We start from the raw sequence: 25,000 nt of genomic DNA, 5'->3' as shown, positions 1-25,000 counted from the left end.
ACTGCTGCTACTGCTGCTACTGCTGCTACTACTACTACTGCTACTACTATTACTGCTGCTGCTGCTACTACTGCTGCTGCTACTGCTACTGCTGCTACTACTATTACTACTGCTGCTACTGCTGCTACTATTACTACTACTGCTACTGCTGCTACTGCTACTACTGCTGCTACTGCTGCTAATGCTACTACTGCTGCTATTGCTACTACTACTGCTGCTAATGCTACTGCTGCTACTGCTGCTACTACTACTGCTGCTAATGCTACTACTGCTGCTAATGCTACTACTACTGCTGTTGCTACTACTACTACTACTGCTGCTACTGCTGCTACTATTACTACTGCTGCTATTGCTACTGCTGCTACTGCTACTGCTGCTGCTGCTACTGCTGCTAATGCTACTACTGCTGCTATTGCTACTACTGCTACTGCTGCTACTGCTAATGCTACTGCTGCTGCTAATGCTACTACTGCTGCTATTGCTACTACTACTGCTACTGCTGCTACTATTACTACTGCTGCTATTGCTACTGCTACTATTGCTACTGCTACTACTGCTACTACTACTGCTGCTGCTGCTACTGCTGCTACTACTGCTGCTGCTACTACTACTACTACTACTACTACTACTACTACTACTACTGCTGCTACTTCTTGCTGCAGTGGCGCGTGTCCTGGAGCTTCTGTGGTGTTTTAACCTCGTTCCTCTTTTCCTCCTCCAGGCTGCCAAGATGGCCAACTACGCCAAGTACCAGCGTCTGTGTGACGGCCTGTTCGTGGTGTTCAGCGTGAGCTTCTTCATCACGCGGCTCGTCATCTACCCGTTCTGGTGAGTCACGTGACCTGGTGAGTCACGTGACTCACTATTTACAAAGCAAATGTCATGTTTTGACTATCGGATGTTTTCATCCTTCAAGTCGACGAAGAAGGAGATAACTAGGTGTGTGTGTCTGTCTGTATCTGTGTGTGTGTGTGTGTGTGTCTGTCCATCCGTCTCTGTGTGTGTCCGTGTGTCTGTCCGCGTGTGTGTGTGTGTGTGTCTGTCCGCGTGTGTGTGTGTGTGTGTGTGTGTCTGTCCGTGTGTGTGTCTATCCATCCGTCCCTGTGTGCCCGTGTGTGTGTGTGTCTGGCCATCCGTCTCCGTGTGTGTGTGTGTGTGTGTGTCTGTCCGTGTGTCCATGTGTGTGTCTGTCCATCCGTCTCCGTGTGTGTGTGTGTGTGTGTGTTTGTCCGTGTCTGTCCGTGTGTCAATGTGTGTGTGTGTCTGTCCGTGTGTCTGTCCGTGTGTCTGTCCGTGTGTCTGTCCGTGTGTGTGTGTGTGTCTGTCCGTGTGTGTGTGTCCGTGTGTGTGTCTGTCCGTGTGTGTGTCTGTCCGTGTGTCCGTGTGTGTGTCTGTCCGTCTGTCCGTGTGTGTGTCTGTCCGTGTGCTGCAGGGTGGTGCACACGGTGCTGGTGGAGAGCTGGGAGCTGGTGGGTCCGTACCGGTCCTGGTGGCTGCTCAACGGGATGCTGCTGGTGCTGCAGGCGCTGCACGTCATCTGGTTCTACCTCATCGCGCGCATCGCCATCAAGGCCGTGTTCAAGGGCAAGGTCAGACTCAAGTGATTCATGTTCCGGGGTTGGAGGTTTTTAGGCTGCCGGACCGTCTTCATGACCACGTTCAGCATGGACCGTCGGGTCTCAGCGGGCTCTTGGGTCAGAGCGGGTCACGACGCTCCTGGAGGTTTAAAACGGCTGCTTCCAGGCCCGGAATAGTCTTTGAAAGAAATAAAATCCCCAAAGTGTCGTAAAAGTCTTGGAAAAGCTGGGAAATTTGCATAAAAGTGTAGAAAATTTGCATAGAAGTCGTGGAAATTTGATAAAAATTTGTGGGCGTTAGCGCAAAGTCATGGACATGACATTAGCGCAAAGTCGTGTACATTAGCGCAAAGTCGTGTACATTAGCGCAAAGTCGTGTACATTAGCGCAAAGTCGTGTACATTAGCGCAAAGTCGTGTACATTAGCGCAAAGTCGTGTACATTAGCGCAAAGTCGTGGACATTAGCGCAAAGTCGTGGACATTAGCGCAAAGTCGTGGACATTAGCGCAAAGTCGTGGACATTAGCGCAAAGTCGTGGACAGGACATTAGCACAAAGTCGTGGACAGGACATTAGCACAAAGTCGGGGACAGGACATTAGCACAAAGTCGGGGACAGGACATTAGCACAAAGTCGTGGACAGGACATTAGCATAAAGTTGTTTACATTAGCATAAAGTCGTGGACAGGACATTAGCATAAAGTCGTGGACAGGACATTAGCATAAAGTTGTTTACATTAGCATAAAGTCGTGGACATTAGCATAAAGTCGTGGACATGAGGTGTGACCCGGTGGAGCTGGTCAGCATGTGTGTGACCCGGGTCGCAGTAACCTTGGCGACCCTTGGTCTCCTCCGTCAGGTCGACGTGTCCTTGAGCTCCTCACGAAAGCTCCTCGTCTGTTCTGTGGTGAACGCGTGAACCTGGAAGCTGCCGCTGGCGTCTGACCTCTTCTCGATGTTCCGTTGCTCAGGTGGCGAAAGACGAGCGCAGCGACATCGAGAGCAGCTCGGACGAGGAGATCTACTCCAGCAGAGCGTCCGGCCAGAGCCCGAAGCCCCCGGGCAGCCCGAACGGAGGCGCCCACGGCCGCTGAGCGCCGGGGAGGAGGGGGCGTGGCTTCTACTCACCTGCCCGTGTGACCCACCGCGACAACAACAACAACTTGTTTCTTTTTCACCCGGAGGGATTTGCCGAGTCGTGGAAACGGAGCGCGGCGTCGGCCCGCTGAGTACACTGGTGTGTGTGTGTGTGTGTGTGTGTGTCTGTGTGTGTGTGTGTGTTAGAAGCTGAGCAACACTGCGATTGTCAAAAATGCATTTTCTACATGTAAATACATTTTATTTGTGAAATTGGTAATATATATATATATTTACAGCCGCTTCCTGTCCCGTCTGGAGATGCCAAAGAGTTCTTAACTAAACATAATTATTCACCAGCTTCAGCAACCAATTGTGAAGGATTTATTTTTATTATTATTGACTGACAGTTATTTTAATCATCGGTGAATCTGCTGGATTTATTTCTGGTTTGGATCTAGAAAATAAAGCAAAAAAAACCTAAAAAGTGCAGTTTTGTCAGATTAAAAAAAAAAGTCCAAACGTCAAAAGATAATAAGAGAAAACGCTGGAATCATTGAACATGTTATTGCTCCTGAAAACATGACTTAAAGTATTTTGTGTCTTGTGTGATGAATAAACTCTGTGTGAGCCGCCTGGTCTTCAGTATCTGATCTTCTGGCACTCGTCCATCTCGTGGAAGACGTCCTCGCTGAAGTCGTTGTACCTCAGGCTGAAAGAGAGCAGCGGCCGTGAGCCCAGAGGGAGCGATTGTGTCGAAGCGTTTCGCTGGAGGCGGAGCCGGCGGCTCACCTCATCTCCAGCAGGCGCTCGCTGTCCCGCGCGGCGAGCACCAGCGCCGGCACGGCGGCGTCCGTCAGCGCGTTGTTCCTCAGCTCCAGGCGCCGCAGCGTCCGGCTGGCGCGCACGGCGCCACACAAGTCCTGGACGCAGGCGTCCGTCAGGCCGGTCATCTCCACGCTGCCGGGGAGGAGGCGGGGCTTAGTGACCTTCAACCACCAGAGACTGAGCGACCGTTAAATAAAACTTTTATGTTTTATGAAGAAAAAAGACCCAAAACCGCTGAAATTGGATGTACTGAACACGTTAATAAATATATATATATATAGTTTATGACATGAGAAGAATCAAAGAGCCACAATGAGTGGTCGCCTGAATGTTCTCTGTTCTAAACCCTCTCACGTGTTGAATGTGTTGTGTTCTGGTTTGTTAGAGTTGTGACTTCACATCATTTAAACTAATAATCATCCTGAAAGTCATTTTTTTACAGTTGGACCTGAAACCTTTTCATTTCTTTCTGTCATCTTCATTTCCTCTGAACCAGAAACATGTAGACTGATATTTACACATCAACATCTCACATGTGTAGCTTTAACACCAACATTATCAAACAGCCCTCGTGGCTGCAGACACACACTTTATCGTTTGGGGATGACCTTCAGAGGAAAGGTCAGAACACAGTTGGGTTTTGAACGAGGAGACGTTGACAAGTTGTTTAGTATATTCTGCTTCTGTGAACTCACTCCAGCTCCTCCAGCAGGCAGCTGGGATGCGCCACGGCGTCCCACAGGTGTTTAACCCCTCGGTCGCCCACCGCGTTCAAGCCCACGCTGAGGGCCGTGAGTCCAGAGCAGCCGCCTCTCAGCAGCGAGCTCAGCTCCTGCAGCACCGGCGGCGTCAGCCGGCATCGCGCGAGGCTGCAGGGGAGCAGAACACCGTCAGCCTGAAGGTGGAGCGCCTCACCGGAGAGGAGCCGACTCCTACCTGAGCTTCTCCACGGGGCAGCCGGGCCTGCGCAGCGCGCGGCAGAGCAGCAGCGCCCCCTCCTGGTGCAGGTCGTTCACTGACAGGTCCAGCTGGCGCAGGCGGCAGCGCTGCGACGCCAGAGCCTCCGAGAGGCCGAGGCAGCAGGAGGACGTCAGCTCGCAGTCAGACAGACTGAAGAGACCAACAAATAATCACACACACACACACACACACACACACACACACACACACACACACACACACACACACACACACACACACACACACACACACACACACTACGGTTCAAAGGTTTGGGGTCACACAGACACATGTTTAGTTTCTCAAGTTCTCTCAAGAACATCCTTCACTTCTAGGAACAAGAACAGACCTGAGAGTTTCACATGGAAGTTCTCTCTTTCTGGACATTTTGAGAGTTTAATGAACTTTAATGTGAAGCTCCAGATCCTCAACCAGCTCAAAGGAAGAAGTTTTAGAGCTTCTCTCTCCAGCAGAGCTGTTTTCAGCTGAGTGACATCACTGCACAAGGGCTTTCAAGGGCTTTCAAGGGTTTTCAAGGGTTTTCTATCCTCCATTAGTCTTCTAAGTTGATGATAAACACAATGTACCATCAGAACACTGATATGTAATATGTAAATGAGCCTCTATACACGATGTAGATATTTCATGAAGAACCAGACGTTTCACCTGGAATAGTCTGGAATAAGGTTTTTATATCTACGTTGATAATTCAACGTGATAATATGATGCACGGTTACGTCTAAAGTGATGATGAGAGCAGACTGACTTCATCCTGAAGGGTCTGATGGTTTTTCACTTGGTGACATTTCTATCTCTCTTATGGAGATATTAAATTAACTATATTTTGATGAGCTCTTCACGAAGCCCTCCATGTTTCCACTGGTACCGCAAAAAAAAGGTTTAGCTATGAATTGTGGGTAATTCCTTTGGGCAAAGTCTGCGTCTAAAGCCGACGGATGGAAAGCGTTGATGGAAGCGTTCAAAATGTCTGCCAGAGACTCACACTGACACACAGCAAACCCAACACACGGTGCCGTTAGATAACGCAATCAGACGGGGGGGGGAATGGGGGGGGTTGCGTGTCCTTTAGTTTTGCTGGTCTGGACTCGCCTGAGGCTCTGCAGTTCGCAGAGCGGGTTCTGCAGGGACCGGCTCAGCGCCGCCAGCCCCCGCTCGCCCACCGCGTTCCTCGTCAGGTCCACTCTCCTCAACGCCGAGTGGCCCGAACACAGAGCCGCCGCCAGAGCCTCCACGGACGCCGCGGTCAAGTCACAGCTGTCCAGCCTTTAAATGAACAAACACAAAGGGTGACGTCGACAAGCAGGACTTGCACCACCGACACGCTGCGGTACACACACTTACAGGAGCTCCTGCAGCTTGCACAGAGGCCCTTGCAGCGCCCTGCACAGCTCCATGAGGCCCCGGTCTCCCAGCTTATTGTACCCGACCTCCAACACGCACAGCTGAGGAGCGCCGGAGGTCAAGAGAGACGCCAGAGCGCCGGCGCTCGCCTCGGTCAGCGCGCACGATCGAATTCTGGGGCGAAGAAAAAGCATCGAAGGGGTTTTTAACAGCATCTCGTCGGCACGAAGGAACTCAAAAGATGACCTCATTCTTACTTTAAAGTGCGCAGCTTGCAGTTTCTGAGTCCAGCGCAGAAGATGTTGAACTTCTCGTCCCCGACGCGGCTTTGGGAGAGGTCCAGCTCCTCGGCGAGGCCTCCGCTCAGAGCCGAGGACAGACGGCGGGCGGCGGCCGGACTGAAGCAGCTGCTGTTCAAGCTGCAGAGGACAGATGTTACACGCAGCCGAAGAGACTGACTTCTTCTATACACCGTGGACACAACCACGGGGAGCAGTTCAGGGGTTAAGCGTCTCTGACGGAAAGACAGCACGCTGCCCATGAGCCAAGGAAACACAGCACGAGTCTACGTGGCCAACTACGAACGAGCAGAGATACGCTCTGAGTTCACGGCATCGAATCCCACTTTTAGACTCCCTGTGATCTTTAGGAAATATGTAACCGCTAAAATAACATGAATGTCAAGCAGGCCGATGTGTGAGACCTGTTGGAAGGTAGATTATATGTTGTATTATTAATCTGAATCTTCAAAGTAACTGAAGTATGTAGTGGAGTCAAAAAGTGGACAATAAATATAAAGAAGCCTAAAATGTAAATACACAGCGTCTCCTCAGGGACACGTCGACATGGAATAACGGAGCCGAGGCTCGAACCACCGACCCTCTGGTTGAAAGATGGGCATGCTGACCACAGACGCTGCACCTTAAAGGTCATTAAAGGTCATTTATACTCTGGTTTTACGCAGAGACGCAAGCACGCAAGACACGCATGGCCGACCTTGCGTGGTCAAATCGGCCATTGATGATTACAGATGATGATGATGATGATGATGATCGACGGATCGACGCGTGAACTCACTTAATCTCGCGCGCCAAGCGCATCGTGGGCGCCAGCGTCTCCGCGTGGGCCTCCGTCAGATTCCTCGTGTTGTACAGAACCAGCCGCTGCATCCCACCGAGCCGGGTCACCACGTAGTTCAGGGCCGCGCAGTCCCGCAGGCTCGGCCCCCCGTAGCTGACGCCGAGCCGCGCCGCGTCGTCCACGACCTCCCTCACCGAGCTCTGGTTTTGCGCCTGCAGGAGCAGGTGGAAGCAGCGCAGGTGCCGGTCCTTGTCGCATCCCTTCAGCGCCTCCCGCGAGCTGCTCCTGAACCAGCGGTCGAAGCCCGCGACCCGATCGGGGTCCGGCGCCCCCAGCAGGGCCTCCAGCGGCCGGCGCTGCCGCGGCTCCGAGAGCCCCGCCAGGAAGACGTCGAGAAACTCCGCGCGGCCTTCGAGCTTCGCCAACATCTCCTGCGCGCCCTCGGACGGCGCCGAGTCCCACAGGAAGGCCGCGGCCGAGAGGAACTCCTGCACCAGCCGGGAGCGGAAGGAGAAGACGCGTCCGTCCGACCGGTCGGCGTCCACTCGCAGGAAACCGTCCACGGAGGCGAGAAACGTCCCGAAGCCAAAAGAATCCATCTCCTCTTCGGTGCAACCCGAATCCCGGCCGACCAGGCAACGGGACGCCATCTCGCCGAGGGCCGAGACCAGCGCTCTGGCGCGCGCCTCGCTCAGCCGGAGCGCCCGGATCAGGCGGACCAGGACCTGCGCGTACAGCTGGGTGAGCGTCTCCGGGAGTTCGGCCCCGGCGTCCATCAGAGACCCGTAAACGGAGCAAACCGTCCAACAGAATCCGGGGGAGGCGCAGAAATCGTAGAAGCCGAGCGTGCGCTCCATGTGCGCCGTCGCTCTGGCGGCGGCGGCCGGGTCGTGGAGGAAGAACCCCGTGACGTAGGCCTCCCTCTGCGGCCTCGCGAACCCCGCCGCCCGCACCACGGCGCCGCTCGGGAACGGCCGACTCTCGGCCTCGCGGGTCGTCGCCACGAAGGCGGCGCCTTTCAGCAGCGACCCGCGCAGCAGGCCGGCCACCCAGCCGGACACGGAGGCCGGCTGCCGGGGGTCAGAGGCCGCGGACGGGTCCGAGGTGCGCTCCAACCGATCCAGGTCGTCGAAAACAAACAGGGCGCCCTCGGGGTTCTGCAGGACTCGGGCCGCGGACCCCGGAGCGAGGCGGCCGTGATGATGGCGCAGCAGCAACGTCTCCAGGGACAGCGTCCCGTCGAGGGAGCTCAGCTCCCTGAACCGGAAGTGGAACACGAAGGAGAAGTCCTGGAGGTGCCGCCCTTCGGCCCAGCCCACGAGCAGCTGCTCCAGAGCCGTGGTCTTGCCCGACCCCTCGGGGCCGACCAGCGTCACGGCTCCGGCTCCGGCGGACAGGGCGGCGTGCACGGCGGCGTCGAGGGCGAGCCGGCCGGCGTCCGCGTCGCTGTCCGGCCCGTGGGCTGCGGCGGCCAGCGGGGAGATGTACTTGTTGTTGCTTATCACGCTCCTTGGCGGCTCTCCTCCAAGGAGCGTCGACGTGACCTTTGACCTCAGGCTGTGAGGCAGCGCCGCGTCTTTGTCCATGTTGGAGATTTACTGCGAATTAAAAGGAATTATCTGCTGGAAAAAAAACATGAAAAACGTAAATGTATGGACGACACTGTGATTACCTGAGCTTCCTCACTGGTCATTGAACGCTGCAGTAACGGTGCACATCTGTGATGTGTAAGTAAACCCGGAAGTGGAAGCGCAGTTACCTTGTGGGAGACTAAACACCTTCATGGAAAGCAGACAGGTGAGTTTTTGGTCTTACTGGTGGCGGTGACGTCTGCACTGGGAACGGAGCTGCTGCCGCCGCACGCGACCGACCTGCCAGTTCAACCACGAGCACGAGCAACACACCAGGAAGTCACCGTGTTGCTTTCAGCCCTGCGCGCTGCCTTACAGGAAACACGCCGAGGCTGAACTCAGTGGTTGAGACTGAGTCAGCTCACAAGTGTTACGAGTTCATATTTTACTCTCTTGAATTTGAGGCATCAGTTCTGCGTTTTACTCTGCAGGCATCTGACAGCTTTAGTTTCTTTGCAGATGCAGGATATTCGTACATATTATATACATTTTGACGTGTTAGTAAAGAAGTTAAAATGAACCTCACCATCAACTGTCTGAACAGAATCAAATCATTTTGATGCGAATTTCTAACTTCCACGAACATTTATCTGAGAACGCTTGACCTTCTCTTGAAGGTACAGTGTGGTAGTTATTTATTTGAGGATCTTTTGGCAGAAAATGGGATATCATATTCACAACTATGTTTTCATTTTGTAGACCTCTGCTAGAGCCCTCTGGTTCATCTTCTACCTTGTAGACCTCTACTAGAGCCGTCTGGTTCACCTTCTACCTTGTAGACCTCTACTAGAGCCGTCTGGTTCATCTTCTACCTTGTAGACCTCTACTAGAGCCCTCTGGTTCACCTTGTAGACCTCTACTAGAGCCCTCTGGTTCATCTTCTACCTTGTAGACCTCTACTGGAGCCCTCTGGTTCATCTTCTACCTTGTAGACCTCTACCAGAGCCCTCTGGTTCACCTTCTACCTCGTAGATCCTCTACTGGAGCCCTCTGGTTCACCTTCTACCTTGTAGACCTCTACTAGAGCCCTCTGGTTCATCTTCTACCTTGTAGACCTCTACCAGAGCCCTCTGGTTCACCTTCTACCTCGTAGATCCTCTACTGGAGCCCTCTGGTTCACCTTCTACCTTGTAGACCTCTACTAGAGCCCTCTGGTTGACCTTGTAGACCTCTACTAGAGCCCTCTGGTTCATCTTCTACCTTGTAGACCTCTACTAGAGCCCTCTGGTTCATCTTCTACCTTGTAGACCTCTACTAGAGCCCTCTGGTTCACCTTCTACCTCGTAGATCCTCTACTGGAGCCCTCTGGTTCACCTCCTACCTTGTAGACCTCTACTAGAGCCCTCTGGTTCACCTTCTACCTTGTAGACCTCTACTAGAGCCCTCTGGTTCACCTTGTAGACCTCTACTAGAGCCCTCTGGTTCATCTTCTACCTTGTAGACCTCTACTAGAGCCCTCTGGTTGACCTTGTAGACCTCTACTAGAGCCCTCTGGTTCATCTTCTACCTTGTAGACCTCTACTAGAGCCCTCTGGTTCACCTTCTACCTTGTAGACCTCTACTAGAGCCCTCTGGTTGACCTTGTAGACCTCTACTAGAGCCCTCTGGTTCATCTTCTACCTTGTAGACCTCTACTAGAGCCCTCTGGTTCACCTTCTACCTTGTAGATCCTCTACTGGAGCCCTCTGGTTCACCTCCTACCTTGTAGACCTCTACTAGAGCCCTCTGGTTCACCTTGTAGATCCTCTGCTGGAGTTAGAAATAGTTAAACAAAGAGGACGACACACGTGGTCAGACTGGAATATTATATTTCCTCAACATTTAATAAATCAACCACCTTTACACACCTGAAGCTTTATGAAGGAGAGACATACACGGATGAAACTCAGAACGTTAGCATGCTAACTTCCCTCTGCTAGCTGTAAAAGCAAAAGCTAATTGGATGAAAATAAAAAAAGTTAATTCTAGCTTTGATTAAGTTGAGCTGAGAGCAGAAAGCTGTCGAATTCAGAAAATACAAACCATTGAAAATAACAAATAATCAATGACTGATCGACACAACGATTACAGGTTAAAGCTCAGTATCAGAAGTCTCAGCAGGGTGTTGGGTTCAAGACTCCTCTGATGGTCCTGGATCAGGAGCCTGGATTATGAAATGAAATGTGGTTACATGAATGCAGAGTAATGAAATACTACTACTACTGTTGGAGCCATATATTTCATGTAATATAATTTATCTGTATCCTCTAAGAGGTTCCTTTGTTATATGTGAATTACTTATGCTAATTTGAGGAAGATCAGCTGGCATAAGAGGAAGAGGAGGGACTGAGTATCAGGTTTTAGTTTCTTGTACAGAACGGCACAGCTTTCGACCTCACGTCAGAGTTAAGTTGGAAACTCAAGTTAGACTTATGATTTTGTTTGTTTGATTAGAAATGGAATAAAGCGACAATAGTTGAATCTGAATCAACGTCTCAAGAGTTATAATTTTGTTTCGTGTGAGTCAATAAAAAGGAGTCCAGTAATGTGGCACAGCATACTGACAAGAAAACAGGAACTGACTACTACTACTACTACTACTACTACTACTACTACTACTACTACTACTACTACTACGCAACACACCAAGAGATAGAGGACGGTCAGTGCAGCAGCGCCCTCTTGTGTTAATCTGCACTGATCATTCTTGTTGTGTTAAGTTTGTGAGTTGTGTTTCACGCAGTCAGTTTGGACTTTTTCATCTTCAGAAAGGAAATAATAACCGATAAAGCCGTCACGTTTTAAAGGTTTCATGAGCTTTGGGAAACACCACCAAAGCATTTAAAAGTTGTATATTTTATTGTATAGAATATAATGAACAGATGTGGAAAACTCACCAATGCTTGAAGTTCTATTCTGTCCTCCTGCACACTTTTCTACAAAAGAGTGACGGTTAAAATAGTTTAACTTTGCTTCAATAGATAAAGTTATTTCTGTGGAGGTACATGGAGACAGCAGCTGTTGTTGCTTCTCTACCTGGTCGGCTGTGAGTTTAATCACTTCGTCTCCCCACTGCTCTCCTCGGATTTCATCCTTGATTTTTTCTGTCAACTTTCTTTCTGCTGCTGTGGTCAAAACATCTTTCAGTATTTCGTGCTCCTTGTCCAAGAGAAGTTTCTCGTACAGCATCTGTCCGTGATTGCATTTGACGCTTTGACAAATTGACATCAAGGTCGCCAGAAAAACCATAGTTAAGAGTAGAGACATGCCCCAAACCTGAAACAAAGGAGGTCACAAAGATGGTTATAGCGTCTGAGGAACTGAGATCTGTAAACTACAAGTAGTCTGAAGATTGGAACTGACAGGAAGTCATTTTTTCTGTGACTTCCTGTGTATACTTTGAAGACTTGACCAAAGTTTTCTGTCAACGCCTCCCTCTGCGGCCGCCTGCCAACTGTACCCTTTGGGGAATTTATGAGAAATCTACAAAAGCAAAATACATGTTTTCTTTCCACTACTCTATATAAAAGACCAAAGTATCCTGAAGAACCAGGCTGTGGAACATCTTAAGAGGCGGAGTAGACATAGATTTCATTTCATCTTTGCTCTACACGCCGTAGACACAGCAACGGGGAGCAATTCAGGGGTTAAGAGACTTGCTCAAGGACACAACGACGAGGACGAGCAGAGCCGGGACTTGAACCACCGAATGAAAGACGGGCATGCTAACCACTGAGCGACGTAACACAGACTGATGGAGAAACAGACTTCCACAATGCAAAAGAAAGAAAGAAAACATGCTCACCATGGAACTGACTTTCAGCGCTGCGATGGCCGACTTGTCCTGAGATGTTCTGTTTGTTGATAATATGCAGCTCAGCTTGTTCTCGCCACGACAGCAGACCCACCAGTCTCCATCGATGAGCACGGACACGACCCACAGCAGCCCGACGCCAAACGCCTTCAGCACCTTTGTGAGCGTGTGACAACAAGAAAACGTGCAACATTTCTCTCTGCAGGGCCACATGTGAAGCAGCGTCCTCTCCGTCCACAGCTGGATCGCCACGATGATGACCAACGGCATGGCGAAGTAGAACCAGCAGCCCAGAAGTCTGTCGTCACAGTTACAGTCCAGGTCTTTGTCCAGCACGACGTTGTGAATGAAAATCACAACGACCGTCGCAAAAGTGTTGAGTTTGTGGAGGACGTATTTTGGAACGACGCTCATCTTCCCCATGGCTGCAGAAGTTTGCCTGAACTGCAGAGAGCTGCTTGAAGCCCTCGCGGCGCCCGGTCTCGAAACCCACGCTTGGTTTCCTGTCGCTGGTGGGAAGATGCTGCGCTGGCACGTCTGTGATGAGACGCAGTGGAAGCTCTCTGGCCGCAAAATGCACAAACATGAACAGTAGAGCTGCAACAATAACTGAAGATGCACACACACAAAATAATGATAAAACTATATATATATATACATATACATATATATATACATATATATATACATATACATATACATATGTATGTATGTATATATATATATATATATATATATATATATATATATATACATACATATAACTTGTTTGAAATCATACTAATGTCTCGTTCTCAGTCACTCAACAGATTATGACTGAATGTATTCACTGCTTGAGATTTGTCAGTTAATAAAAACAAGAACATTTCTACATTCAGCAGCGATTTCAGTACATTCAGGAATCAATCTGCAGCTGTGTTGGTCCGTTGAATAGTGGCGTTGTGGTTGAAACCCGATGGACTCCGTTGTGAGAACCCCAGAGGACCCAGGACGGTTCCCTGAGGAGCTCCGTCACGAAGAACCCATGAGACCTGATGGTGGGTTTGGAGGTGTTTTACTGGTTAAGAGGAAGTCACCATTAATGTGTGACTGGAACAGGACCAGGGACCGGACCCTTTCTGCACCACACCGTCTCATCAAGTCATTTCCCTCCAAAATATCAAAGTTTACACCGAACACGTCCAGTAACTGTCAAGCTTGAAATGACAACGAACGGTTGCACAATTTAAATCTAGCTGTTTTTTTGAGTGTGCACTGATATGTTCGGTACTTTATGGCTGACAGTACACCCCGTGACTCACTCTCAACCAATCAGAACGCTTGATTTGATTTACCTGTATTATAAATGTGAGATATCATTTGCTTTTGGAGAATCAAACGAGCAATCTCTGGTCTCAGTTTATCATTTGTTCACAGTAACATTAAATCAGTTTGACTGAGGGAAAGGTTAAGATTCATAACTTCATATTTTATTTGACTTTTTATTTGTCTTTTTACTTTTGACCAAGTCTGTACTGATCACATCTGGATCAGCTGTCAGTCGCTGTAACAGCTGGTGAGACTCAGAGGTTGTGTCTGATCACATGATCAGCACCAGTAACACCATGGGTTCCTGGATAGTTTTTAGCGAGCGTTCGAATCCCCGGTTTTTTTGTTGCAGGGACGGTAAATGAACCTGTAATTGTAAAGCGCTTTTACAGTCTTCCGACCACTTATAGCGCTTTGACACTACATGACATCATTCACACACTGATGGGAGGAGCCACCACGCAAGGTGCCCCATCCGTATGGGAGCAATTTTAGGGTTAAGTGTCTTGCTCAAGGACACATCGACATGGGCTAGCGGCGCCGGGGATGGAACCACCGACCCTCCGATTGAAAGGCGATCCTGCTCACCATTGAGCAACTTTTCATCGTCAAAAGCAGCAAAGGATCTCCGGCCTTCACCACCTTCGCTAATGTGGAGCAGAGAAAACACCAACTTTTTTTCGACAGGTGCAAAAGTCACGATGATTCTCACGAAAGAGTCTTTTGAACTTGTAAGCTGGAAAAGAGTTGAACCTGCTGCTCGAACAGGAAACCCACGCTGCACTTCCTGTTGATAGAATGAAGCTGCTCTGTTCTTCAGTTCCCTCAGATGAGAATCTCTCGTCTCACACGTGACACACGGGAGCAAATGCAGAGGAAGCTCATGCAAAAACATGTGAACTTTACAGGAGTAAAGCGGCATTAATAATGAATAGAGAGACATTCACAATGACATAACTCTTTGGATGCCAAAATATTTTTATTCAAAAACAGTGGATGATAATTGATAAAAAATATTTGTAATTATCTTATGGATTTTTATAAAACAAGAATATTTCTATATTAATCAGGGAGTTCAGTACTTTCATGATGACATAAACACGTCTGCTTAATTTTACAATGAAATTAATTGACGCAAAATTACATCATTCGGCATTTTTCTTTTATATATTGTGTTATTACATCTTTAAAAAAAGTTGAATTTATCCTGCAACAAACTAAAAGTGCGTAACAGGATGAAAAGAAAAATTGATGAGCAAACACTGTACAAACAACACAAATAAATACATTCAGCAGGAAAACAAGAAATGTAACAAAAGAACAAACTTTAAACACAGAAGAACTAACATCAGAACTAAAAGTGTTCCTGTCGTCTCCTAAATCACCGAAAGTAATAAAGATTGAGTTCTAAAACTGATCCACATCAAGAACAATTCATTATTGGCAACTTAGTCCAATATACGATTTATTAAAAAAACGGTTTAAATTACTTTCATCTTAACATTTTTCAACTCTCAAAGTTGTTGTTCTGTTTGTTTTATTTAAGCTTCAGGAACCTTTGAGGGTTCCTTTAAATAAATCTGCAGCTCTGTTGGTCCCTTGAATAGTGACATTGTGGTTAAAACCCGAAGGACTCCGTTGTGAGAACCCCAGAGGACCCAGGACGGTTCCCTGAGGAGCTCCGTCACGAAGAACTCATCAGCCATGGTTCCACCAGTGCAGGTGGGACCACATATATATATATGTTTTAAATGTTAATGAATTATCATTATTAACGTTTAACGATCAAATTACAGTTTGCCAGGAGAAAGCACTTAGTATTATTACTATAACTATACAACTATATTACGTCCAGTAGGGGGCGCTATACGCCTGTCGTCTCTTTGATCCAGCGGCGGAATTTGGTGATCCGGGTGTAGATGCCGGGTTTGTTCCTGCGAGCGCAGCCGTCGCCCCAGCTCACCACGCCGGCCAGGAAGACCCGCCCACTGGAGCCGGTGACGGACAGCGGGCCGCCGGAGTCGCCCTGAGAGAGTCGGAGAGGACGGTTACAGGTTTACCTCCAACACGGGACGGGGTTCTACCAGAACCTGCACCGAGGTTTGGTTTTAGCCCCCGAGAGGAAGTTTTATAGCTTTAACACATGAAGCATAGACTTCTATACAACCAGAGGAGTCGCCCCGTGGTGGTCAGGAGAGAGAATGCAGCTCTAACACATGAAGCATAGACTTCTATACAACCAGAGGAGTCGCCCCCTGGTGGTCAGGAGAGAGAATGCAGCTTTAACACATGAAGCATAGACTTCTATACAACCAGAGGAGTCGCCCCCTGATAGTCAGGAGAGAGAATGCAGCTTCAACACATGAAGCATAGACTTCTATACAACCAGAGGAGTCGCCCCCTGGTGGTCAGGAGAGAGAATGCAGCTTTAACACATGAAGCATAGACTTCTATACAACCAGAGGAGTCGCCCCCTGGTGGTCAGGAGAGAGAATGCAGCTTTAACACATGAAGCATAGACTTCTATACAACCAAAGGAGTCGCCCCCTGGTGGTCAGGAGAGAGAATGCAGCTTTAACACATGAAGCACAGACTTCTATACAACCAGAGGAGTCGCCCCCTGGTGGTCAGGAGAGAGAATGCAGCTCTAACACACGCAGCATAGACTTCTATACAACCAGAGGAGTCGCCCCCTGGTGGTCAGGAGAGAGAATGCAGCTTTAACACATGAAGCATAGACTTCTATACAACCAGAGGAGTCGCCCCCTGGTGATCAGGAGAGAGAATGCAGCTTTAACACATGCAGCATAGACTTCTATACAACCAGAGGAGTCGCCCCCTGGTGATCAGGAGAGAGAATGCAGCTTTAACACATGCAGCAGTGACTCTAGTTGGTCTAAACAGACATGAGTGCAGACCCTTCATCCTTTCCATCAGCACACAAACACATAACGTTCTGGTTCATATCTCGTCCCCTCAGTGGTTTTCAAGATCTTTTTAATCCATTGGTTTTCATCTCATGCCCGCCGTTGTGTGGTCGAAGTTACCTGACAGGCGTCCACGCCTCCTTTGAGGACGCCGGCACACAGCATCCTGTCGGTGATGACGTCGTCCTCCATCAGACTCTTGCACACCGTGCTGTTGATGATCCGAACCTCCGCCTTCTGCAGGATGGTGGCAGCCAGGCCTGACGACCACACGGGACGAGATTTAGACCAAAGGTTTTAAAATGAACTCAAACAAATCACAATGAACCGCTCGAGCACCAGGACGACTCTCCATGTCTGAATGCAGAAAGTTTAGTAGACGGTCCAACTAAACAGACCCAAGATCTTCTGAGCAACCAAGGGAGAAGGAAGGAGCAGCTTCCTGTTTCAGTGTTGAGAGTTTCACAATAAAAGCAGCCCGGAACAACCTGGACTTACCTTCACAATAGAAGCAGAAGATATAAATACCAACTAAACCCTCAGTTTCGACTTGAACCCTCAAACATAACATGTGAAGCATAGACTTCTATACAACCAGAGTAGTCACCCCCTGGTGGTCAGGAGAGAGAATGCAGCTTTAACACATGAAGCATATGCTTCTATACAACCAGAGGAGTCGCCTCCTGGTGGTCAGGAGAGAGAATGCAGCTTTAACACATGAAGCATAGACTTCTATACAACCAGAGGAGTCGCCCCCTGGTGGTCAGGAGAGAGAATGCAGCTTTAACACATGAAGCATAGACTTCTATACAACCAGAGGAGTCGCCCCCTGGTAGTCAGGAGAGAGAATGCAGCTTTAACACATGAAGCATAGACTTCTATACAACCAGAGGAGTCGCCCCCTGGTGGTCAGGAGAGAGAATGCAGCTTTAACACACGAAGCACAGACTTCTATACAACCAGAGGAGTCGCCCCCTGGTGGTCAGGAGAGAGAATGCAGCTTTAACACACGAAGCATAGACTTCTATACAACCAGAGGAGTCGCCCCCTGGTGGTCAGGAGAGAGAATGCAGCTTTAACACACGAAGCATAGACTTCTATACAACCAGAGGAGTCGCCCCCTGGTGGTCAGGAGAGAGAATGCAGCTTTAACACACGAAGCATAGACTTCTATACAACCTCTGTATTAATGAAGGGCCAAAACCTTCTTCTTCTGTTTCATTAACGCGCATCACTTCCTCACCTCCCTCCCTCGTGGCGCCCCAGCCGGTGATCCACGCCTCTCGGCCTGCTGGGAAGTCGTGGGAGGCGGCGGGCAGGCAGATGGGCCAGATGTTCTGGTTCAGCGTGACGTTGGCGTCCAGCTCCATGGCGGCGATGTCGTTTTCGTAGGTCGCGGTGTTGTAGGCGGCGTGAGCGACGATGCGCTTCACCCTGCGGCGCACCGTCCACTCGCTGGTCTGACTCTGCACATGCAGACCCAGCAGCACCTCCCACTGGTCCGCCTGGGAGTAGCTACACACACACACACACACACACACACACACACACACACACACACACAGGTCAGAGGTCACAGTCGGAGAGGAGAGGAAAAGGAAGAGGAGAGGAAAAGGAGGAGGAAGAGGACGAGTAGGAGGAGAAAGAGGAGAGGAGGAAGAGTAGAAAGGAAGAGGACAAAGGAGGAAGAGGAGAGGAAAAAGAGGAGAGGAGGAGAAACAGGAGGAGGAGGAGGAAGAGGAGAGGAAAAGGAGAGGAGGAGGAGGAAGAAGAAGAGGAGAAAAGAAGAGGAGGAGGAAGAGGAAAATCTATAAAACTTGTTGAGGCTTTTTTTTATCCAAATTTATAAAACTTTAACATGTTTAGATTTATCGCCAATTCATGTAAATTAAATGATAAAAAGAGAAATCTGCTATTTGATCGAGTGATGTCATAAGTGATGTCATGAGTGATGTCATGAGTGATGTCATGAGTGATGTCATCATCAGTTCTTCTGGTACCTCACCGGGACCGACCGGGTTAAATAAAGGCTCATAAAGTATAAAAACTTCTCGTCTGAGGTTCCGTTCCCAGAGAGGAGCAGGGCTTTTATTCTGAAAATCCAGGCCTCAGCAGACTATAGTTCACACTGGCTTCCTGCATGCCCTTCACAATAAAGGCGTCAGAGCTCCTCCCACCTGTTGGGCCCGTTGTCCTGGACGCAGTGGGCGGCGGTCAGCAGCCAGCGGTTGCTAAGCAACGAGGCGCCGCACACGTGGCCGGTGCCGCGGACGTGAAGGCTGACCTGCCAGGGCCACTCCCCCTGCCGCGAGGAGACTCCGCCCACAATGCGGGAGCTCCTGTAGGGCCGAGTCCCGCACTCTGAAACACACACAGAGACACACACACACACACACACACACACACACAGACGGTGTAAGTGTGTGTATATGTAGGTGTGTGCATGTATATGTGTGTGTGTGTCTGTGTGGATGTGTGTGTGTAGGTGTGTGTATATATGTGTGTGTGTGTGTGTATGTGTATGAAATGAATGAAAAGAATGAATGAATGAAAAGTACTTTATTAATCTCCAAGCATGTGTGTGTATGTGTGTTTATGTGAATATGTGTGTATACATTTATGTGTGTGTGTGTGTGTGTGTATGTGTGTGTGTGTGTGTACGTACCACACTGGTCCTCATCAGAACCGTCCTCACAGTCCGGTTCTCCGTCACACTCGGGGTTCAGTTTGCTGATGCAGCGTCCGGTTCTGCAGCGGAACGTGAACTCAGAACACAGCTGCAGCACCAGAGCTGCAGACACACCACCTGTCAGTACTGCGAGTACCGCGAGTACTACCAGTAGTACTCGCGGTACTCCTGCTGAACACACTCAACATGCTGGTTCTCTTGCGTCCAGAAAGAAGAGAAGAAGCAGAACTCACATTTCTCACATCTGGACTCGTCCGACCCGTCTGAGCAGTCGTCCTTCCCGTCACAGGTCAGCGCCTCCGGGACGCAGCGCCGGTTCCTGCAGGAGAACTCTCCTGCTTTGCACTTCCCTGTGAAGACAGAGGACGCCTCCAGCGGTGAGAGACTCCCAGCTTTATGACTCCCAGCTTCATGACTCTTAGCTTCATGACTCTTAGCTTCATGACTCTCGGCTTCATGACTCTCGGCTTCATGACTCTCGGCTTCATGACTCTCGGCTTCATGACTCTCGGCTTCATGACTCTCGGCTTCATGACTCTCAGCTTTATGACTCTCAGCTTCATGACTCTCAGTTTTATGACCCTAAGCTTCATGACTCCCGGCTTCATGACTCCCGGCTTCATGACTCCCGGCTTCATGACTCCCGGCTTCATGACTCCCGGCTTCATGACTCTTAGCTTCATGACTCTTAGCTTCATGACTCTTAGCTTCATGACTCTTAGCTTCATGACTCTCAGCTTCATGACTCTCAGTTTTATGACCCTAAGCTTCATGACTCCCGGCTTCATGACTCTTAGCTTCATGACTCTTAGCTTCATGACTCTTAGCTTCATGACTCTTAGCTTCATGACTCTTAGCTTCATGACTCTCAGCTTCATGACTCTCAGTTTTATGACCCTAAGCTTCATGACTCTTAGCTTCATGACTCTCAGCTTCATGACTCTCAGCTTCATGACTCTCAGCTTCATGACTCTCAGCTTCATGACTCTCAGCTTCATGACTCAGCTTCATGACTCAGCGGCTCTTCCTCTCCAGCTCTACTCACCACAGTCCTCCTCGTCCGTGTTGTCCCCGCAATCGTCCGTCCCGTCGCACCGCCAGAACTTTGGTTTGCAGCGGCCGTTTCTACACTTCATCTGAGCCGCTTCGCACTCTGGAAACAAGACAAGAGCGTCAGCTGGTCTCTCGCTCCCACCGGCCCCCACTGGAGACACAACTCTTTACGAACACAAGAACGTTCATCAGCAATTGAGTCACTTTGGTGTTCATCGCCTGCAGAACAGGGTTCGAACACATGTTGACCAATGGATTAAACCTAATGTCCATTACTTTTCCATGACTGAGGGCTGAAGACGACATATGTGGAGGTAAAACCTGACTCACGGCAGTTGTCCTCGTCGCTGCTGTCTCCGCAGTCGTTCCAGCCGTCGCACTGCAGCGTCTGGTTGATGCACAGGTTGTTGCTGCACTGGAACCTCCCGGGACAAGCTGGAGTCATGACACAGAGGAAGGGAATCGAGCTCAAAGCTGAAGAAAAGACGCTTGAGAAAGCGGACAGAATTGGTGGCGAGCAGACATTTAATTCAAAAGGAATCCGTCTCACGATTGGTTGGGACGAAGGTTTCGTACTCGGCGGTGAAGCCCTGGTCCACGTAGGACGAGTCCGAGTGGAACGTGATGGTCATCATGTTGCTCCGGCTGGTGACCACGCTGCTCTTGGGCTTCCTGCCGCAAAGCCTGCGACACGGGGAGAAGAGGGATCAGCAAGACCGAGGGGAAACCAAGACCGCGAGGACGTTAAAACCGAGAGGACGCCAAGACCGCAAGGAGGCCGAGATCGCGAGGAGGCCGAGACCGTGAGGACGGCGAGATCGAGAAGACGCCGACACCGAGACCGAGAGGACGTTAAAACCGCGAGGACGCCGAGACCGTGAGGACGGCGAGATCGTGAAGATGGTGAGACCGAGAGGACACCAAGACCGAGAGGACACCAAGACCGAGAGGACGCCGAGATCGTGAAGACGCCGAGACTAAGAGGACGTTAAAACCACGAGGACGCTGAGACCATGAGGACGGCGAGATCGAGAGGACGCCGAGACCGACTTGTTGGTCTAGACTCGAAGCTATAGACTTGTCGGTCTAGACTCTGGACTTCAGGTTCCCTGTTGACCTGTTAACCTGAGACTTTGTTCCATCTTGGCGAGTCACTGATTCGTTAAAAAGGTCCAGACTTAGTGAAAGAGGCCAAGAACCAGTTTAATGGCGTCACCTGTGAGTCACAGCGTACTCGCCCAGTCTCCTTTGTCACATCTACATGTTTATGACTGAGTCAAATATCCGACTAGTCACCAGGCGCTGACGTCAGCGTCACGAGCACTGACCTCTGATCGTTGACGTCGACGTAGTCGCGGCTGCACCGGCTGCTGTCGTTCCCCAAGAAGAACTTCTGGAACTGGACCTTCACAAACTTTTCTTTCGTGGCCTGAAGAAGAAGAAAAGATCCCGGAGGGGAGAGATGCGTCACGACCGGCCAGCCGAGGATATCCATAAACTTCCATTCTTCCACTTAATTCTCACATTTAGCATCACTTTTAAGTACAAGTGTCCACTTTCATCATATTCCCGCTCTCAGGAGGATGAACCCAGAACCCCGTAACGACCCCGTGACCTTTGCTGCTCTTATCTCACCTCGATGGTCCAGACGCACGAGATGTCTGGAGGATAGTTGGAGGGGAAGAAAGGCGACGAGAAGGAGCCTCGGTCTCCGGTCAGCGTTCCTCCACACTCTGAACAACAGGATGCACGTTATGCAGAGGTCAGAGGCCACGCCCCTTTGATGACACAACGAAGGCGGAGGCGGAGCCTCAGGAGGTTAAAAAAACAGCAAATACTCAGAAACAACTGTTGCAACTTAACATACATTTAAAAATCATACTTTCAGTTGTTTTTGTTTGGGTAGACGTTCCAAAAACAGAATGATATCAAGAAACTATATATATCTATATCTATATAAATATAGACATAAATATAGATATAGATAGATAGAAAGGCTTCCTGCCGTACTTTGCTGGGCCGCAGAGATCTGGGAGTAGTTGGCCCTGAAGCCGGGGAAGTTCTTCTCCTCGCTGGTGACCAGAACCAGCAGCAGGACGTTCCCTGAGGACAGGAAGGCCAGGGACTCGTGGGGGTACCCGCACTGCCTGAGGGAACCGCACAGAGGGAACCGCACAGGGGTCACATCATGGGAGACGCATCACACGACAGACTCAACTTCAACTTTAGACTGATGCAGAGTCACAGCCGGTCGTCCAGGAAAAATACTTTGTTACTGTACTTGAGTCGTTTTTTTTCGGATATCTTCACTATTTATATTTCTGTTGACTTTTACTTCAATACATTAAGCAAATAAAACTGATACTTTACAACCTTAAACCTTTAGTCCAGTCTAACTTAACTTAAACCTTCAGTCCAGTCTAACTTAACTTAAACCTTTAGTCCAGTCTAACTTAACTTAAACCTTTAGTCCAGTCTAACTTAACTTAAACCTTTAGTCCAGTCTACTGCTTAACTTAGACCTTTAGTCCAGTCTACTCTTAAACTTAAGCTTATAGTCCACTAGGAGCCGTTCTCTTCCATGGACTCGTTGTCCAGTACGCTGTCTTCACTTTGACTCTTCTGGGTTTGTGCACCAGGTCTCACTCTGTCAGGACGCGCTTCTGGATGGGAGCCAGCGAGTCGTAGATCTGGATGAAGTCCTTCTGGCAGTCGTCCTCCAGGATCAGCGTGTGGAAGTCCAGGCGGACGCGGTGGCCCGGGTCGGCCCTCAGCCTCCACTGCAGGTAGACGTTGGGCGGGTAGGAGGAGTCGGGGAACCCCGGAGAACGCAGAACCCCCGGGGTGCTGACGTGGAGGCTGAACGACTTCTTCACTGGAAACATGAGAACCAGGGGAAGAAATGATTGGAAACGAGCGGAGACCCGGTCCAAGTGAAGCTGGAAGGTCGCTCAAGGTCGCTCAGGAGATCAGAAGTGTCCAGCAGGACGCGCGTGGTGTTGCTCACCCATCAGAGACGTCCTCGTCATGCGCGGGTCGATCGCTGCGGAGGCGAAAGAGACACAGTTCTACTCGGTTTGGCGGCTAACAGATTAGCTCAAACGACACGAATGACATGAAGCTGACAGAAGAGGCTCTGACAGACAGCGGGGTCATTATGGGATGGCGGGGTCAGACCTCTGGAGACCACGTTGCTGACGTCCAGGGCGTCGGTGGGCCTCAGCAGCATCCGTCCTCCCGGGCCCGGGCTCTCCGGCGGGCTTCTCTCCGGCTCCAGGGACTGGATGGCGTCGTCCAGCGCCCCCTGCTGGAGGACGTGCACGTCGAACTCAGACTGGTAGTACGCCACGACGCCGCCGCCGTCCTCGCCCTCGCTGCAGGCGCACGGGAAGGACACACCACTTCATTTATATACACCTCTGTTTAGCCTAGCTTAGCATAAAAAAACAGCTAGGCTAGCTCCCTGTTCCTGCAGGATGTCTTTACAAGATATAACGAAGATCAAAGATCGTACCTGTACAATAATGACAGCCCTCATACCCAACATAGTACTTTATACTACATCAAATTGTATCGTCAGTATGTCATTACAGTACTTTATACTGTACTACGTGAGGTACACATTGTACTTTTACCTGTACTACATCTCAGAGGTACATATTGTTAAAGTTGTACTTCTTCAGCAAAATAAACTTTAATCAGTGAAAAAAAACCTACATTCAAAATGCAGTACTTTTGACTTTCCCTGTGCTTGAGTACTGTGTACACTCTCGGCCCTCACAGGTGCATTATGGGACGCAGAAGGTGGACCAGCTCGTACCTGAAGGCCTGGACCACCGAGCCTTTGAAGTGTTTGGCCAGAACGGAGTTCTTAGAGTAAATCAGCTTCAGCTGAAAGACAAACATGATCATAAGTACATCAATACATAAGTACATACATAAGTATACACGAGCGTCGTCAGTATTGCATCGAGAGGAAGCTCACCTGCCGGCTGACCAGAGAGGCCAGGTGAGTGAACTTGGGGCTGCTGGGCTCTTCGTAGTCCGGCAGGAAGGGCTGGTTGTTGATCCCCATGACGCCGATGTAGAGCTTCTGCACTCTGACGTCGCGGCGCACTGAGGAGAGAGGCGTGAGTCAGAGGGGGCGGGGCCTAGAGGCGTGAGTCAGAGGGGGCGGGGCCTAGAGGCGTGAGTCAGAGGGGGCGGGGCCTAGAGGCGTGAGTCAGAGGGGGCGGGGCCTAGAGGCGTGAGTCAGAGGGGGCGGGGCCTAGAGGCGTGAGCCAGAGGGGGCGGGGCCTAACCCGTCCATCTTGGTCACACTTTCATTTCTGCAGCCTCAACGAGTCATACGTGTTCTCCTTCCTCACACAACGATGGAAAAGGGAAGTTAGTTCTGAATGTGCGAGCCAACTCTAACAGACACCCAGCAAACGCCAAATACAGTAAACTACACTAAACTACAATAAACCACACCACAGGAACAACAGGAACGTGTGCTTCCTGGTACTGAAAAACATATTATATATATATATATATATGTTTTGATGAAATATCGGCGTTGGAGGAGCTGATGAGCGCTGTGGTTCTGGTGATCGTCTGAAGGGAACACGGCGGGTCAGTTTGTGTCTGCACATCATATCTGATCTCAGGTCAGCGCCTTACAGCCGCGGTGTTTAAAGAAATGTGTGTGTCTGTTCTCGGGTCAGCTCACAGT

At 49.9% G+C, this 25,000-nt stretch overlaps 3 protein-coding genes across 8 annotated transcripts in view; 1 reads left to right on the top strand and 2 right to left on the bottom strand.

The window, feature by feature from the left end:
* Positions 1-3,024, top strand: part of LOC137800897 (ceramide synthase 5-like) — a 9,710-nt gene extending 6,686 nt beyond the window's left edge. For all 4 annotated transcript variants that reach the window (XM_068598268.1, XM_068598266.1, XM_068598267.1 and 1 more), the window contains 3 exons: positions 722-828; positions 1,433-1,589; positions 2,550-3,024. In XM_068598268.1, the coding sequence (XP_068454369.1) occupies positions 722-828; positions 1,433-1,589; positions 2,550-2,672 (387 nt within the window). In that variant the 3' untranslated portion in view covers positions 2,673-3,024. The remainder of the gene's footprint in view (positions 1-721; positions 829-1,432; positions 1,590-2,549) is intronic.
* A 4-nt stretch (positions 3,025-3,028) lies between these two features.
* On the bottom strand, positions 3,029-8,811 carry si:ch73-233m11.2 (NACHT, LRR and PYD domains-containing protein 12). 3 transcript variants are annotated; one of them, XM_068598262.1, is made up of 9 exons: positions 8,645-8,811; positions 6,883-8,507; positions 6,063-6,224; positions 5,806-5,979; positions 5,554-5,727; positions 4,420-4,593; positions 4,179-4,352; positions 3,448-3,615; positions 3,029-3,367 (listed from the first exon to the last, which is right to left on the bottom strand). In XM_068598262.1, the coding sequence occupies exons 2-9, from the start codon at positions 8,469-8,471 to the stop codon at positions 3,298-3,300; spliced, it is 2,685 nt and encodes an 894-aa protein (XP_068454363.1). In that variant the 5' UTR covers positions 8,472-8,507; positions 8,645-8,811; the 3' UTR covers positions 3,029-3,297. The 3 variants fall into 3 exon arrangements, with proteins under 3 accessions (XP_068454363.1, XP_068454364.1, XP_068454365.1); XM_068598263.1 differs by having other exon boundaries at positions 6,883-8,504; XM_068598264.1 differs by having other exon boundaries at positions 6,883-8,483; positions 8,558-8,656.
* Positions 8,812-14,656: 5,845 nt separating this feature from the next.
* LOC137800521 (suppressor of tumorigenicity 14 protein homolog) overlaps positions 14,657-25,000 on the bottom strand; it is a 12,998-nt gene continuing 2,654 nt past the window's right edge. The window contains exons 2-19 of the mRNA XM_068597756.1: positions 24,998-25,000; positions 24,272-24,402; positions 24,107-24,177; positions 23,464-23,660; positions 23,294-23,329; positions 22,933-23,161; positions 22,297-22,433; positions 21,922-22,019; positions 21,615-21,715; positions 20,837-20,970; positions 20,617-20,721; positions 20,279-20,386; positions 19,467-19,583; positions 19,210-19,335; positions 18,722-18,905; positions 17,788-18,059; positions 16,665-16,804; positions 14,657-15,643 (exon numbers count right to left, since the gene is read on the bottom strand). The exon at positions 24,998-25,000 is cut by the window's right edge and continues 160 nt beyond it. Coding sequence (XP_068453857.1) covers positions 15,482-15,643; positions 16,665-16,804; positions 17,788-18,059; positions 18,722-18,905; positions 19,210-19,335; positions 19,467-19,583; positions 20,279-20,386; positions 20,617-20,721; positions 20,837-20,970; positions 21,615-21,715; positions 21,922-22,019; positions 22,297-22,433; positions 22,933-23,161; positions 23,294-23,329; positions 23,464-23,660; positions 24,107-24,177; positions 24,272-24,402; positions 24,998-25,000 — 2,351 coding nt within the window. The 3' untranslated portion in view covers positions 14,657-15,481. The remainder of the gene's footprint in view (positions 15,644-16,664; positions 16,805-17,787; positions 18,060-18,721; positions 18,906-19,209; positions 19,336-19,466; positions 19,584-20,278; positions 20,387-20,616; positions 20,722-20,836; positions 20,971-21,614; positions 21,716-21,921; positions 22,020-22,296; positions 22,434-22,932; positions 23,162-23,293; positions 23,330-23,463; positions 23,661-24,106; positions 24,178-24,271; positions 24,403-24,997) is intronic.

The sequence above is a fragment of the Clinocottus analis genome, unplaced genomic scaffold (assembly GCF_023055335.1).
Source record: "Clinocottus analis isolate CAN_PGR_092001 unplaced genomic scaffold, fCliAna1.0.p SCAF_4, whole genome shotgun sequence".
Lineage (NCBI taxonomy): Eukaryota > Metazoa > Chordata > Actinopteri > Perciformes > Cottidae > Clinocottus > Clinocottus analis.
The sequence above is the reverse complement of the archived record's forward strand: the minus strand, read 5'-3'. Positions and strand labels throughout refer to the sequence as shown.